The sequence below is a fragment of the Oryx dammah genome, unplaced genomic scaffold, assembly GCF_014754425.2.
Source record: "Oryx dammah isolate SB20612 unplaced genomic scaffold, SCBI_Odam_1.1 HiC_scaffold_29, whole genome shotgun sequence".
Taxonomy (NCBI): Eukaryota; Metazoa; Chordata; class Mammalia; order Artiodactyla; family Bovidae; genus Oryx; species Oryx dammah.
In genome coordinates this window covers 88,846,930-88,863,949 of record NW_024070213.1, presented here as the reverse complement: position 1 = coordinate 88,863,949, position 17,020 = coordinate 88,846,930, and the positions used below count along the sequence as shown (strand labels likewise).

General features: G+C 45.0%; 1 protein-coding gene across 1 annotated transcript in view; it reads right to left on the bottom strand.

Moving 5' to 3' along the window:
- Window positions 1-3,254, bottom strand: part of SLC4A8 (solute carrier family 4 member 8) — a 76,315-nt gene extending 73,061 nt beyond the window's left edge. The window contains exon 1 of the mRNA XM_040234169.1: window positions 3,054-3,254. Coding sequence (XP_040090103.1) covers window positions 3,054-3,098 — 45 coding nt within the window. The 5' untranslated portion in view covers window positions 3,099-3,254. The remainder of the gene's footprint in view (window positions 1-3,053) is intronic.
- Window positions 3,255-17,020: the final 13,766 nt, after the last annotated feature.

Below are 17,020 nucleotides of genomic sequence, written 5' to 3'. Positions count from 1 at the left end.
GGGCTAATACTGACAAGACCATGAGCTCCTTAAGGAGAGGCACACTGGCTGTGGATACAGGAAAGTCATTCACTCACTCAGAACATCAACTTTATTCCAGGCACTGTGTAGACAAAAAGATTTTCTGCCCAGTCCATCCCGTCATAATGCTTCTATTTAAAAAGATAATAAACAAGACCATATCATATAAGTCATATATGCTATTAAGAAAGTAAAGCAGAATCAGGGGCTTCCCTGGTGGTCCAGTGGTTAAGACTCCACACTCCCAATGCAGGAGTCATGGGTTCCAATCCCTGGTCAGGAAATTAAGATCCCATATGCTGCATGGTGTGACAAAAATAAATGAATACAAACTAAAGCAGATCATATGAAAGAGAGCAACTGTGAGTGGAGACCAAGGACAGCTACTCTGAGGAGGTGACATCTGAGTTGAGTCACGAGAAGACTTGGGTAGAAGAAAATCCACAGGAACAACAAGAACAAAGCTCTTGTAGAATGAGGAGCTGGTTGTACTGGAGAAACAGAAAGAGAGCCAAGCCAGAAGTGCATGGTGAGAGAGCTGGGAAGGCTATCAGGGAGGGTGGGCAAGGCCCTGGTCATAATGAAACTTGGGAGGCCATAATAAGATGTTTGGATTTTATTCTAAAATGCACTGGGAAGCCACTGAAGGGTTTCAAGATAGGATATGACATCATCTGATCTGTGTTTTTAAAAGCTCTCTCTAGCTGCCACAGGACAAGTGGACTGTAGAAGGAAAAGCAGGAGAGAAAGCGGAGGGAACTGTCAGGGGTCAGCACAGTAGTCCAAACCAGAGGAAACAGCCTAGGCACACGGTACATAGATGTGATGCCTGGAATCTCTGTTTACATCAAGTACAGAACCAACTCACTTTGCAAGGTGCATCTCCCCTTCACACAGCCCAGCTGACATACAGGAGGTTTTGTTGGTAATTTTCAATTGATTGACTTGTCTCCCCCAAATTACCCCCATTTCCTTTCCTCTTTCTATCCTCATTTCTTTTCCCCCCTGTATCTTATCTCAAGTACCCATTTTGCCCATCACCTGACTCAGCCTTTACAAGGTCTCGCTGTTCCCATCCTGTTTTTTTCTCTCTCCTCACCCCACCATCCCCGAGTTTCATGAACTAGATGTAAAAGATATAATTACTTTCTGTCCTACCCCAGAAGCACTCAGGAATTATCAGTTTCACAGAGCAACAACAGAAGCCTGGGGGTTATTATGATCCTGACAATACAACTGGAACACATTCTGCATATTAAGGACACTGTCTCCCCACATTCGTTCCAGCCTGTTCTCCCCACTGCAGCCAGAAAATCTTTCAGGAGGAGAATCTGATCATAATCTCACTGGCTCTCATTCTGTCTCTGGCTCCTCTCTCTCCTTCTCTCTGTATGCTATGACCCTGGATTACATCTCACACCATTCACCTCTGCTCCCTGTGGCTCCAGCCACTCTGGCCTTCTTTCAGCTCTTTGAACCGATGGGCCCCCTCTGCTGTTCTCTTTGTCTCTAAAGCCCTTTGATCTCCTTCTTCCCTCAGTTGACACTTATTCTTTAGATCTTTGCCCAAATTTTCTTCCTTAGCAAAATCTTTGATCTGAGACCAAAGCTGGAACCACTGTGATACACATTCACAGCACCACATATCTTTCTTTCTAAGCACTCATCACAGTTTATAATAATACATTTATTTGTGTGACTGATTAAAATGATTATACACACACACACTAAATGGGAAACTCCAGCAGGGCAAGAATATTGCCTATTTTTGCCCATCATTGTATCACAAACATAAGCTGAATATTCTTCGTAGACCTTAGGAGAATTAGATATGGAAGGATTTCCCAAAATCGCAGATGTTGTTCCTTTTTTGATGGAGCAAGCAAAAGGAATTATGGGTCATCTAGTAGCAAACTATTGCCAGAAGAGGAGTGAGTCAGTGATACCCATTTTGCTACGAACTCAGAAAAGAGTTCTGTCTCTTTACAAAAACCATCCTGACATCAATGTGGCCCTTGTTTCAAGACCTGTCATCCTTCTGAGTAGGTCCATCATTCTCTCCACAGCCCTCCACTTCATATCTGACCTCCCTTCCATATCTCTTTGCAGAGCAATAAGCATATCGGTCATCTGATGGGCACAGGAAAGAGGAGAGTGAGAATTCAATGAGTTATCTCTCCTATACTGGCTTAACAAAGCCCCTTCCCAAACAGGTGCTCATTTAGTTCTCAAAACCACCCTGTGAAGTAAGCAAAGCAGGTATTCTTATCCCAATTTTACTAGATAGGGAAATGTGATTCAAAGAGGCAAGTGACTTACTCAAGGTCACAAAGCCCATGTGAGGCAGATGTAGATTTGAACCTACAGTGTCTGACACCCAGCCCAATGCTTTACCTTACATTAGCCACCCCAACAGTTACCAGTTTCTTAAATCTGTTTCTTCATTTGTTTAAGTAAACACCTGTTCCTGACCCCTCGGCACTTTTCCAGCCACTGTCCACTTCGCTATCCAGAACTTGTCAGCCCGTCTGTGCCATGGAATGAAGGGAGTTTTATGCACACGAACAAGGCTGAGCGTTTGGTCCGAGCCTCCAGTCTTTTCCAGCTCTGCCTCTGAGCCAGTAAGGAACCAGAAAGCCCCATTAATAAAACACAAAGAGACCTGCCCCGCCAGAGCAAGGTCCCTGGCTATCCTTTCTGCCACGTTCCAGCAGGACGCGGCAAGGCCAGAAGCCAGCCTCTTTCCCAGCAAGGAGGACCTGAGCAGAGCAGAACGGAGGTCACCGGCCGCGGGCCGTCAGGGCTCCTCAGCTGGCCACGCAAAGGATGCGGCTCCCGGTTTGGCCCAAGGTCACCCTCTCGCAGCCCGGGCCCGATCCCCGACCGCCCGGAGCGCCCCCTGGTGTCGCGGGCTGGCCTCCCCTCGCCCTCAGGGAGCGGCCTGAGAAGCCCTGGCTCGGGGGCAGAGAAAGGAGGGTGGGCAGAGGATGAGGAGGCTGAGCCCCTGGGAGGGGCGGGAGGCGGGGCCCTACCTGATAGCTGAGGACGCCATCCGGATCGTTACTCCCGGCCGGCATGGCGGAGCCCAACTAGGTCTCGCCCGCGGGGTCCAGGCCGAACGTCAGCAGGCCACGCGCTCCGGTCGGGTTTGAGCAGATCGCCCGAGCGGCGACCCCTACCCCGGTGCCAACGGTCAACCATCAACCGCCGCCGCCTCCATAGCCACCGGCCCGTGAGGCTTCGCCGCAGCCAATCAGCGCGCGGCCTGTACGGCCAATCAGGGCGCGGAGCACGGGAGGACGCTGTCCGGCGGTACCCTGGGCTACCAGGAGGTGGAGGAGGGAGTCGGGGGAGCCAACCGCTCCCGGGCCCGGTTGCCGTGGAAACCGCCTCCCTCCCTTCAGGGGCCTCTGGGCTTGAAGGTCCTCCCAATTGCTTGCTAGAAATTGAAGATCTCGTGGTTCTATTTGAGGAGGCACCTGACCCTTGAAAACTGAGAAAGTGTCAGGTTGGCCTATCATGATTTTATTCCTTGGTAATAATTATTTTTAAATTCTGGGGAACCATCCCTTGAGCTTGCAGAAGGAAGTAACAGAATGAGAGGGAAGGGCCTTCTCAAATTACTTGTTAATCCTCGAGCTAGTGGCCAGATTAAATAGTATCAAAGAGAAGCAGGCAGGCAGTAATCCAATCCCCTCCACAGACTGACTACGAATACAGGTCTTCTCCCTGAGCCTCAGGTTGGCAGTGAAAAGCACGGGGTTGAGCTAAGGAAGATGGTTGAAACAATTCCACAAAAATGCTTCCAACTTTTCTGAGAAATAATCTAGGGCAAATTATTTAACAAAAGAATAACTGCTGATTTAAGGCAAAGTTAGAAACCCATAAGTAACACATTCAATTTGATTTGGGTTTAAAACAAGAGAGACTGGCCATAATCCAACCAACCCTCTGTCCCAAGAGGAGGAAAGGGGTCTTTTCCTTCATGTCCACCAACACCTCAGACGGTAGGAGAGTCCACATTATTAAAAGAAAAAGAGCAGGTGCAAATCATTCTCAGCCTCCAAAGAAACTACACTTGGGGAGCATAGCCTGGCTGGTGCACATTAAATGTTCAACCCCTGCATACCATTGCTTGCACTGGCTCTGAAATTTGAACCAAGTTTGTGCTTCCGTGTCCCTGAGGCAGAACCATATTTCCAGTCTTCAATTTAAGGTCTTGGGCCCATTTCTGAGTCTTAGTGTTCATTTCCCCAGTCTTTGTTGACCTCTTCACTAATTCTGTCCCTTGAATCTGTAATTCACCCCCATTTTCCCTCATCAAAACCTTAGTCATACTTCAAAGTCAACCTCAAAGGCCACCTCTTCCAAGAAACTTTATTCTCCTCTCCTCAATACCCCTAAGAGATGTCATCACTCCCCTTTGAGTCTTCATAGCACTTCATACCTTTCTTATAGCAGTTACCATGCTATGGTCAAGTACTTTAATTAAATGTTAATTTTAGCTTACTGTAACACTGTCATTTTTTGAAAGCAATAATTATTTTTCTTATACCCTTCTGTACAAAGCCTCAAAGAATGCTGGGCACATAGAACATAATTATAAATAGGTAAGTTATATAAGTATATATAAATAAATATAACTTATAAATATATAAGTGAATATATGTACTTTTAATTTAGTCTAACAAAAAACATATTAAACACAAAGTACAAGCCCAAATGGCACTGAAGATGCAGCAAAATCTAAAATAAAATATGTATCTCCAGAGGGCTTATGGTCTAATCAGGGGAACAGGATATATGTTAATATGATGGCAAGATAACAGAATATAAAACAAGAGCCATATGAGGAATATAGACAACAAAGGTTATAAAAATTTAGAAGAGAAAATGTTAATATGATGACAAGATAATAGAACATAAAACAAGAGCCATATAAGTTCTATAGATAACAAAGATTATAAAAATTTCCAAGAGAAAATAATTTTTTTTTACTTGGAACATGACACAGAGGACATTGGTTTGGGTTAAACCCCAAAACAGTAAAGCCAAAGTAAGGAGAGCAAGCATCTTAGTTCTTAGGGAATGACTCAGCAACCAGGAAATCATAAGACCCATTCAGGATAGCCACAATTTGGACCAAAGCAGAAAGGTATGGAGAAGAGCAGTAGGAAATAAAAATTGTGGTAAAGAAAAAATGACCAAGTTATAGAGAAACAGCTAATCAGTTCAGACTTTTTTTTTCTCCTATGATAGAAAATATGATACTGTTGAAAATTTTAAAGAGTTTGTCCACACACTAGGACCTGGGTTTAGTGGTGTAAATGCACTATGTCATTTAATATTCCTAACACTTCATAGTTTATCCATTTCACTGGTAAGAAAACTGAGGCTGAGAAGTTTAGCAACTTTCTCAAGGTTAAGTAGATAATAGGCTGGGATATGATTACCTCTTGAGCCTCGCAATCTAGTGGAGAAACAGCGAACAAGCAAAAATGAACACAATTACAGATTATGAGAGCTGCAGTGAAGTAAACTGCAAAGTTATGTGATAGAGTATTGGCCAGGGGGGTGGAGAGAGCTACTGTAGATGGGACGGTCAGGGAGGGCTTTTCTGAGGAGGTGAGGAGTCTCATTTGATGAGTCAAGGATGGTTCTGTCTGAGTTTAGAGTCCCTGGCCACTATATGACACTGTCCTACGTAAGGTACCACTGGGGCAATCTGCCACTGGGGGCAAGGGGGTTAGAGGGGGGAAGCTGAGGCAGGGGGTCATTTAGGCTGACTGGCAACATGGCAGTGCTGGAGGGGCCAGGGATGGTGACCAGATGTGCCTTCCATCTGCCACTCCCTAAAGAGCCAGCTCCCGCGGTGCTTTCAGGAGAGTGGGCGCGAGTCGTCAGGGCACAGAGAAGCAGCAGGAGGCAGAGGATTACTGCTAAGAGCTCTGCAAGTCTGATTTGACTCCAGTTTGAATGTAGAAAAAGTCAGAGCCTCTGGCTCTTGACTCCAGGGTCAAGAGCCCCATCTTCTGGTCTATTGTGCAAATTACAAAAGGAATTGGCTGCAGAGGCAGCTGCAAGACTGCCCTGAGGCAGCTGTCTGTTTGCAGAGACAGGCTCTCCCCTCCCAGCTCGCTGGCTCCAGGCCCCAGGCACTAAGCTGCCGGCACCTTCAGCTCTCTACACAGCTTGGAAAGGAGCAAATATGCCCCTCTCAGCCTGGCCAGCAAAGAGGTGCGGAAGGAGCTGGAAGGAGGAAGATATTCAGCCAAGGACACCACCTCATACTGATTATTATTCTAAAGAAAGCAGGGGTTATGGGGGGGTGCAGAGAACCCAGCAAAACAGAACTCAGAAACTTCTGAGGCCTGCACAGAATTCTTGGAGGAGGAGACATAAAATAGACAAGAAAATGAAAATATGGGTAGAGACAGAGACCACACACACACACACACAGCTCACAGGGAAGCATGGAGGCTTGCAACAACTCTGTGAGGTACGAGCTGTCTCCTCCATCATTTTACAGATGAGAACACTGAAGACTGAGGCTTAGAGATGTAAGCTACCCCAGTTCACACAGCAAGCACAGTTTATAAATGGAGACCCTGAGTCTGAGCTCAGAAGCACCTCATTACAGAGTATACACACTTAACCACTCACTGCCTCCCATGGGGCTGCCTGGACTTCAGTCCTTCCCTAACTTTAGAAGCTCCACCCTCCCTTTGTGACTTCCGAATGTGGCTATTTTCCCATCTTTGTCTCTAGATCCTTCCTTTCTCTAATACTAGTGTCCTTAAACTTTGGTGGGGAGAGGTTAGGTCTTGAGCCTCTGGGGACATGATAAAATCTGTGGGACTCTCTTTTCAGGTAAGTAGACAGAGCCAAATTTTGCATCTCATTGTAAGGATGTGTTCACAGCCTGCCCAGGGAAGCACGAAGCACCTTACCTGTATTATTTTTAAATATTGGCTGGAAAACATTGAGATTCTCTTATTCAGAGACAAAAAGGCACGAAACACAAGTAACTCAAAAGGTCTGAGGAAATGTCCTCACATAATTGCAACCAATTTTTCCATCAAAAGCATCTTAATTTCTCCATCTGTGTACCATGTTCCTTGCCCAGTTTAGACTGTCAAAAGAGCTGCCAGGGCAGAGGTTTTGGTCTTGACTTGCCATTAGGTAGTACCCAATCCCAGCCGCATCTTAACCTGATTTGGTTTCTCCACATTCCTCTTAATTATACATCAAAAACCAAGGAAAGGTTGGAGGGAAAGAGGTCGGGATTGAGGAAAGACTTAATTAGGGCTTGTTGTGCAGCCGGCCGTCTGGGAGCATTTCCTGTGAAGGGAGCGGGGAGCCGGAGAGAGACACTCTTCTTTGTCAAGCTGGAAAGGTCATGCAGGTGCTTGATGTGCGGTCAGCCCTTGCCAAGTCACAGCACATCTAGAGAGACGACAGAATACAGTTTTCTTTGTTCGCAGCAGGCTGCCAGCCTGGGACACAACACACCATACAGAAAAACAACAAAATGCTACACAAACCGACTCTTGCCTGCGAAAATCACTCTCCTTCCGTTCGTCATCATCAACATTGTCCATAGAACTCGCCTATACTGGGGAATTCCCTGGTGGGTTCAGTGGTTAGGACTTGGCACGTTTACAACCACGGACCTGGGGTTCAATCCCTGGATGGAGAACTAAGATCACACTAGCTGTGCGGCACGGCCAAAAAAGTTTTTAAAAAGAGGACTGGACTTCCTTGGTGGTACAGTGGCTAAGAATCCGCCTGCCAGCGCAGGGGACGCAAGTTCGACCCCTGGTCCAGGAAGATTCCACATGCCGTGGAGCAGCTAAGCCCGGGCACCACAACTACTGAGTCAGCGCTCGAGAGCCCGAGTGCCACAGCTACTGAAGGCCAAGCACTTAGAGTCTGTGCTCCACAGCAAGAAAAGGCACAGCAGTGAGGAGCCTGAGTGCCACAACAAAGAGTAGCTCCTGCTAGCGATAACTGGAGAAAGCCCACACAAAGCAGGAAGGTGCAGAACAACTAAAATTAAATAAACAATATGTTATATATCTAAAAAGAGGACTTCCCTGGGGGTCCAATGGATAAGAATCTGCTTGCCAGTGCAGGGGACACAGGTTCAATCCCTGGTTCAGGGAGATCCCACACGCCTCAGGGCAACCAAGCCCAGGCGAACTGCTGAAACCCTAGCCGAAATGAGAAGCCCGCGCACCACGACTACAGAATAGCCCCAACTCGCGGCAAAAGCCCGAGCACCAAAAATAAATAAATATGAAATAAAATGATAGGTGAAAGAAAAGGAATTGCCTATACTGTACTCATTTACTTTTTGCTCCAGACTCAGTAAGGCTCTGGTAGACAGAACCCATTTAAACTGGCAAAAACCTCCTTCTCCTTTCTCTGAGATCACAACTGAGATATTTGGACAAAGGCAGAAGGAAAGGACTGCTGCTGCTGCTGCTAAGTCGCTTCAGTCATGTCTGACTCTGTGCAGCCCCATAGATGGCAGCCCATCAGGCTCCCCCGTCCCTGGGATTCTCTAGGCAAGAATACTGGAGTGGGTTGCCATTTCCTCCTCCAATGCATGAAAGTGAAAAGTAAAAGGGAAGTCGCTCAGTCGTGTCTGACTTCTAGTGACCCCATGGACTGCAGCCCACCAGGCTCCTCCATCCATGGGATTTTCCAGGCAAGAGTACTGGAGTTGGTTGCCATTGCCTTCTCCGAAGGAAAGGACAAATAGAGGGAGTAGAACAAAACAGAAACAGATTAGATTAGAAACAGAAACAGATTAGAACAAAACGGAAAAGTAAGCTTTGAAGAAAGAAGCTTTGGGACTTCCACATCCACACAGGAAGTCATTCAGGAATTCAGGAGAAGTAGGTGTTAACCAAGGACCACTTGCCAAGTCCTTGCTATCAGATTTGAAAACATTTGTATTCATTAAATACACTTATCTTATCCGTTTCTAACCAAACCTCGCCCTGCTTAGAAACCAAGTGTGTTTACAGTGGTTTTACTCCCTGTCTTATCTTCTTGGGGATAAGATCTCGAGCCTGTAGAGAAGTTCTTATTTCGCTTTTAACCAGTAGGCCTGGGATATCCTTAAGGTTGCTGCAGATTCAGTGCTTCACATCTGTATAATTCTATATACTCAACGTTTTTATCACCTTACCTCATTTCTCTCAAATGGGACTGTAAATATACACAGAATATTTCACAGACTAGAAAGCTGAAATAAGCCTGCAACAGGGACTTGCCCAAGCCAGTTAACAACAGAGCTCAGTGAAGAACTACTCATGTTTTTCATGGTTTGTGTGGATTCCTAGAAATACAATTCCATGCAGCCCTTTCCTGCATAAAATTGAATTGGCTTCAATTGAACAGTAAATTGTGAATCTCCTTTAGAAACAACATAAACTCCCCATAGCAGAAACCAAGGGCTTCTCCTCTATTACCTTTTACCGTCTGATTACAGTTGCATATAATTTCTACTTTGGAAAGCCTGTCAGTAATACCCATTCATTAGTTTACTGAACAAACTCTCATGAGGTTCTGAAAATAATTATTACTGCTTATCTCTAGAAACATATTATCTGACACAGATATAAATTCAATCCAAGATACTCTTACTCCCACTAAAACACCACTTGGGGCCTTTTATTTTGCAGTTAATTTTTTTTTTGAAGTGGGAGACCCATTCAGACTTCTGGGCTGGGGCAAATGGGAATAGACATAGAACCTGAATGTATCTCAGGAATTTATCTTTTTCCACCTCTAACCATTTGCCAAATTGAAATGACCACCCTCCTGTTTTAAAGGAGGTAGAGTTTCTCTGGCCCTTTCTTATAAAATACAAGAAAGAGTATTTTCTAGATTTACCAAGAACAGCTAGGACTGTGAGATGGGCAGTCAATGAATAGCAGAGAAAAAAATTCAGCCCTGAAGCAGATATAGAAGCACTCGGGTTTGTTTGGGGTAGGCAAAATGAACAAGGGTCATTACAATTCGATTACAACTTATATATCTGTTGAGATTTCTCTAGAACTTCTTGCCCCTGCCCTCTAAGAATTGTTGGAAGGGACTTAAAAGGCCTATATTCCAACACCATATACAAAAATAAACTCAAAATAGATAAAAGACTTAAGACTGGATACTATTAAACTCCTAGAGGAAAACATAGAACACTCATTGACATAAACCCCAGCAATATGTTTTTGATCTCCTAGAGTAATGAAAATAAAAGCAAAAATAAATAAGACCTAATTAAACGTAAAAGCTTTTGCATGACAAAGAAAACCATAAACAAACAAAACGAAAAGACAAACTAGAATGGGAGAAAATATTTACAATGTGACCAACAAGGGATCGATTTCCAAAATATTACAAAGAGTGCATACAGCTCAACATTAAATAAATAAATAAATGAATGGGTAGAAGACAAATAGTTCAGTCGCTCAGTCCTGTCCGACTCTTTGTGACCCCATGGACAGCAGCATGCCAAGCTTCCCTGTCCGTCACCAACTCCCCAAGCTTCCTCAAACTCATGTCCATCCATGGAGTTGCTGATGCCATCCAACCATCTCATCCTCTGTCGTCCCCTTCTCCTCCCACCTTCATTCTTTCCCAGCATCAGGGTCTTTTCCAATGAGTCAGTTCTTCGCATGAGGTGGCCCAAGTATTGGAGTTTCAGCTTCAGCATCAGTCCTTCCAATGAGCACCCAAGACTGATCTCCTTTAGGATGGACTGGTTGGATCTCCTTGTAGTCCAAGGGACTCTCAAGAGTCTTCTCCAACACCACAGCTCAAAAGCATCAATTCTTTGGTGCTCAGCTTTCTTTATAGTCCAACTCTCATATCCATACATGATTGCTAGAAAAACCATAGCTTTGACTAGATGGACCTTTTTTGGCGAAGTAATGTCTCTGCTTTTTAATATGCTGTCTAGGTTGGACATAGCTTTTCTTCCAAGGAGCAAACGTCTTTTAATTTCACGGCTGCAGTCACCATCTGCAGTGATTTGGGAGCTCAAGAAAATAAAATCTGTCACTGTTTCTATTGTTTCCCCATCTATTTGCCATGAAGTGATGGGACTGGATGCCATAATCTTAGTTTTCTGAATGTTGAGTTTTAAGCCAACTTTTTCACTCTCCTCTTTTACTTTCATCAAGAGGCTCTTGAGTTCTTCTTCATTTTCTGCCATAAGGGTGATGTCATCTGCATATAGAAGTTATTGATATTTATCCTGGCAATCTTGATTCCAGCTTGTGCTTCATCCAGCCTAGCATTTCACCTGATACACTCTGCATGTAAGTTAAATAAGCAGGGTGACAATATACAGCCTTGATGTACTCCTTTCCCAATTTGGAACCAGTCTGTTGTTCCATGTCCAGTTCTAACTGTTGCTTCTTGTCCTGCATACAGATTTCTCAGGAGGCAGGTAACAGGGCCTGGTATTGCCATCTATTGAAGAATTTTCCACAGTTTGCTGTGATCCACACAGTCAAAGTCTTTGGCATAGTCAATAAAACAGAAACAGACTTTTTTCTGGAACTCTCTTGCTTTTTTAATGATCCAACGGATGTTGGCAATTTGATTTCTGGTTCAGATCTCTGTTCTCTGCCTTTTCTAAATCTAGTTTGAACATCTAGAAGTTCACGGTTCACATACTGTTGAAGCCTGGCTTGAAGAATTTTGAGCATTACTTTGCTAGCATGTGAGATGAGTGCGATCGTGCAATAGTTTGAGCATTCTTTGGCATTGCCTTCCTTTGAGATTGGAATGAAAACTGACTTTTTTCAGTCCTGTGGCCACTGCTGAGTATTCCAAATTTGCTGGCATATTGAGTGCAGCACTTTCACAGCATCATCTTTTAGGGTTTGAAATAGTTCAGCTAGAATTCCATCACCTCCACTAGCTTTGTTCATAGAGATGCTTCCTAAGGCCCACTTAACTTCGCATTCCAGGATGTTTGGCTCTAGGTGAGTGATCACACCATCATGGTTATCTGGGTGATTAAGATCTTTTTTGTATAGTTCTTCTGTATTGTTGCCACCTCTTCTTAATATCTTCTGCTTCTGTTAGGTTCATACCACTTCTGTCCTTTATTGTGCCCATCTTTGCATGAAATGTTTTGTTGGTATCTCTAATTTTCTTGAAGCGATCTCTAGTCTTTCCCATTCTGTTGTTTTCCTCTATTTGCACTGATCACTGAGGAAAGCTCTTATCTCTCCTTGCTATGTTTTGGAACTCTGCATTCAAATGGGTATATCTGTCCTTTTCTCCTTTGCCTTGAGCTTCTCTTTTCTCAGCTATTTGTAAGGCCTCCTCAGACAACCATTTGCCTTTTTGCATTTCTTTTTCTTGGGGATGGTCTTGATCCCTGTCTCTGGTACAATGTCACGAACCTTCATCCATAGTTCTTCAGGCACTCTATCAGATCTAATCCCTTGAATCTATTTGTCACTTCCACTGTATAATCTTAAGGGATTTGATTTAGGTCATAACTGAATGGTCTAGTGGTTTCCCCTACTTTCTTCAAGTTCAGTCTGAATTTGGCAATAAGGAGTTCATGATCTGAGCCACAGTCAGCTCCCGGTCTTGTTTTTGCTGATTGTATAGAGCTTCTGGCTGCAAAGCATATAATCAATCTGATTTTGGTATTGACCATCTGATGATGTCCATGTGTAGAGTCTTCTCTTGTGTTGTTGGAAGAGGGTGTTTGCTATGACCAGTGCATTCTCTTGGCAAAATTCCATTAGCCTTTGCCCTGCTTCATTTTGTACTCCAAGGCCAAATTTGCCTGTTACTCCAGGTATCTCTTGACTTCCTACATTTGCATTCCAGTCCCCTATAGTGAAAAGGACCTCTATTTTGGGATTTAAGAAGGGTATCTAGAAAGTCTTATAGTTCTTCATAGAACCGTTCAACTTCAGCTTCTTCAGCATTACTGGTCAGGGCATAGACTAGGATTACTGTGACATTGTATGGTTTGCCTTGGAAATGAACAGACTTTTCTTCAAAGAAGACAGGCCAACAGGTATGTGAAAAGATGCTCAATATTGCTAATTATTGGAGAAATGCATATCAAGGCTACAATAAGGTATCAGCTTACACCAGTCAGAATGGCCATCATCTAGAATTCTATGAAGGGCTTCCCTGGTAGTCCAGTGGTTAAGAATCTGCCTTGCAATTCAAGGGATACCAGTTCAATTCCTGGTCTGGGAAGATCCCACATGCCATGAAGCAACTAAGCCTGGGCTTCACAACTGAGACCCAGCACAGCCAAATAAATAATTACTTTTTTTTTTTTTTAAAGACACCAGAAATGTGTCTTGGTTCAAGATTACCATGCAAAAATCAATAGCTTTCCTATAACACTAAGCACAGCTGATTAGATAACAGAATGAGAGAATATATGCCCATTACAGTAATAAGTAGAGATGAAAAAACAGCAGACAAATAACATGCAAGAACGACATGAACACTGCTCCTGAGTGGCACGAAAGAAGTCTGGGGTAAACTGAAAGGCCCATCTGCATCTTGCAGAGAAAACTCAATTTTATTAAAACTATTAATCCTCCTTTTTATCCATCTGTAAGTTTCAGGATATCATAATAAAACTACCAACAAGGTTTATTTCTTTAATGGGAAAACAAAAATATCCAGGAAAATTCTGGAGGAAAAAAAACTGGGTCACAATTACATCCGTTCCTCACATCTTAACCTGTTCTGGAAGGGAAAAGGTCTGGACATTACTCTTTCCCTGAAAAATGGCTGTGAACAAGCCCCAAAGTGGCTCCCTCGACAGGGACTCAACTATACAGGCTTCTCCAGACCCAGCCTCACTGTGGTGTGGCAGAGCCCCAGCTTCCGGGAACCCACACCTGCAGCCACAACCCCAGGCAGCCTTGGGTCTTTAAGCAGAAAGACGTGAACACTGTGTTCCCAGAGTATCACCCCTGAGTGGGAGGCACTTCAGTGCCCTGGGAGCTGGCAGGCCTTCCTTGCCCTCCGCAGGCTTTCCAACGTGTCTGAGAGATGCTGTTACAGATTAAATTATGCCCCCACCCCTAGAGCAACAAAAAGCTATGTTGAAGTCCTGAGCCCTATTACCTCAGAAAGTGACTTCATTTGGAAATAGATGGTCACTACAGGTGTAATTGATTAAGATGAGGTTACACTGGAGTAGCTGTGTAGTGGCTAAGTCATGTCTGACTCTTTTGCAACCACATAGACTCTAGCTCACCAGGCTCCTCTGTCCATGAGATTTCCCAGGCAAGAATACTGGGGTGGGTTGCCATTTCCTTCTCCAGGAGATCTTCCTGACCCAGGGATCAAACCTGTGTTTCCTGCACTGGAGGTGGATTCTTTACCACTGAGCCACCAGGAAAGTGCTACTGGAGAAGCGCACGAGTCTGGCTAAGTCGCTTCAGTCGTGTCTGACTCTGTGCAACGCTATGGATTGTAGCCTGCCAGGCTCCTCTGTCCAAGGACTTCTCCAGGCAAGACTACTGGAGTGGGTTGCTATGCCCTCCTCCAAGGCATCTTCCCAACCCAGGGATCGAACCCACGTCTTTTACGTCTCCTGTATCAGCAGGCAGGTTCTTCCCACGAGACTCACCTGGGAAGCCCACACCGGAGTAGAGCAGGCTCCTAACCCAGTGTGACTGGTGTCCTTATAAAGTGACAGCCAGGACTCCCCTGACAATCCAGGGGTTAAGCCTTTGCCTTCCACTGCAGTGGGTGCAGGTTCAATTCCTGCTCCAGGAGCTAAGTTCCCACATGCCTGGTGGCCAAAAAACCAAAACATAAAACAGAAGCAAAATGGTAACAAATTTATTAAAGACTTTAAAAAAATAAAATGACAACCATGTAAAGACACAGAAGGACACACGGAGAACTCCATGTGAGGATGGAGGATTGGAGTGATGTGTCTCTGGTCCAGGGAATGTCAAAGAAGGATGATAAGCCACCAGAAGCTAAGAAGAGGCAAGGAAGGGTCCCCTACAGGTTTTAGAGGGAGCATGGCCCTGAAGACTTCTCCAGAATCATAAGACAATAAATTTCTGTTTTAAGCCACTCAGTGTATGGTGCTTTATCATAGCAGCTGTAGGAAACAAATACAGACATCTAGGATTAGAATCTGCACTCTACACTCCTAGGGCAGGAGGCTGTGTGCCAGCTGGAAGGGGCCAAGTGGAAAAACCAAGAGTTTTAAACAGGAAATTCTGACTGGTCCACCCAGGAGTGCAAGGATGATGCCTTCTCAGGGTAAGACATCGCTCCAGCACCCTCACGCCTCCGATTTTGCCGAGGACCGGCTGGCCTGGGCTGGTTCCTCATTAACTTTGGCCCCCTTTGCAACAAGCTGGCCGCTGAGCCTGGATCAACACCAGTGACCACAGGGATGCTGGGGAAAGAGAGGAGCCTCAGAGAGCCCCAGGCTAAGCTTCTGAATCTGCTCTGGCAGGATCTAGAGCACTAAATTCTGGGGACGAGCTGGGACATATTTGCAGTCCAAATGGTGGGGCCACCTAGGTCACACGGATGCCCCTCCCTCTACCTGTGCCTCCCCCAACTTGCCCACTTGGCAATCCTCTACTCATTCTTTGCAAACCAGGTCACCTCACCTTCTCCTCCAGCAGGTAAGTTAATCACTCCCTCTTTTGTGCCATCCTGGACCTCCTCCACACATTCCTCTATTACACTACAGCTCATTCTAGAAGATTCGTTCAATGGACCGTGACCTCCTTATAGATAAGGACCGAGTCTTTCATCTCTGACTCCCTAGGGCCCAACAATGCAGCCCACACCAGCGACGCTTTACAGCTTCCACGGAGCTTCCATGTGCATTAACCATCCCAACTGTGGACCAAATGTTAGAACATTACTGCTTATTCCAGGGCAAAATCTCCCTCCTGGGATAATTTGATTTGTAGCTGGTGATCTCTCTCATTAAACAAAGAGCTCCTTGAGAGAGAAATGCTAGTTCTTTGCCCTCCGATGGTCCTAACCCCAATTACACGGAAGTCACCTTCAGTAAATGCAACTTCAGCTTTTGCTGCCCCCACTTCCTCCTCTCAGGGAGGCACACTGATAACCCCATTATATCTGTCTGGTGCTTTCTGACCTGAGTATCTCCAGGGAAGCAGGCAGTCCAATTTGTTTAATGCTATGTGATCTGCTGCACTCACACCACATTTTATGATCTAATTCGATTTATTACAGACATTATGATATGGCTCTGTTTCTCTGAAAAACAGGTTACCTCTTACACTAGTTACTTAACCATTAGCTGTCTCCTAGCCGACAAGAGTGGGGACTTTTACATCTCTCTTTCTAGTAATGGATAATAGTGCCTCCTGGAATAAGAATCAAAAACCTTAATAACATTCATAGCCTCTGACTCAGCAATTCCACTTCTAGCAGGTAATCCTAGGAAAATGGCCAAAGATTTGCACAAAGGAAGGTTACAGGGGCACTCTTTATATTCAGCAGGGAAGACCTTACTAGGGAATTTGGTACAATTTCTCCAAAGCAGACATGGGGGACACAGTTGGCCACAGAGCATCAACAGGCCTGGACCTAAATTTGTAATGACGTGGAGAAATGGCGACCTCTCCAACTCACTAAGCACTAACAGGTCCTGAGGCACGCCATACCCCGAGGGCCTGGAGATAAGCCAGACTGCAACAGCCCCTTGTCTCTCTAATCTCGGGGAGGTCTCCCAAGCAGAAGCCCTTCAGTTCCCTGGTCTTCCAGCTATCTCCAAGTCCTATCCGGGAAATTGTCTGGTTCAAAGGGTAGCTCACGGGATAAAGCCTAGAGAGTGGTCCATCCCTCACAATCCAATAAATGCCCCCTCACCCTCACCCCATCACCCTACAAGTTACCACTCAGCTTTGTTCCTCTGCTCTTTGGAGACTCAAAAGTGTCATCTCCTAAGTTGTTCTTCGAAGTTCCTCTCTGCCAG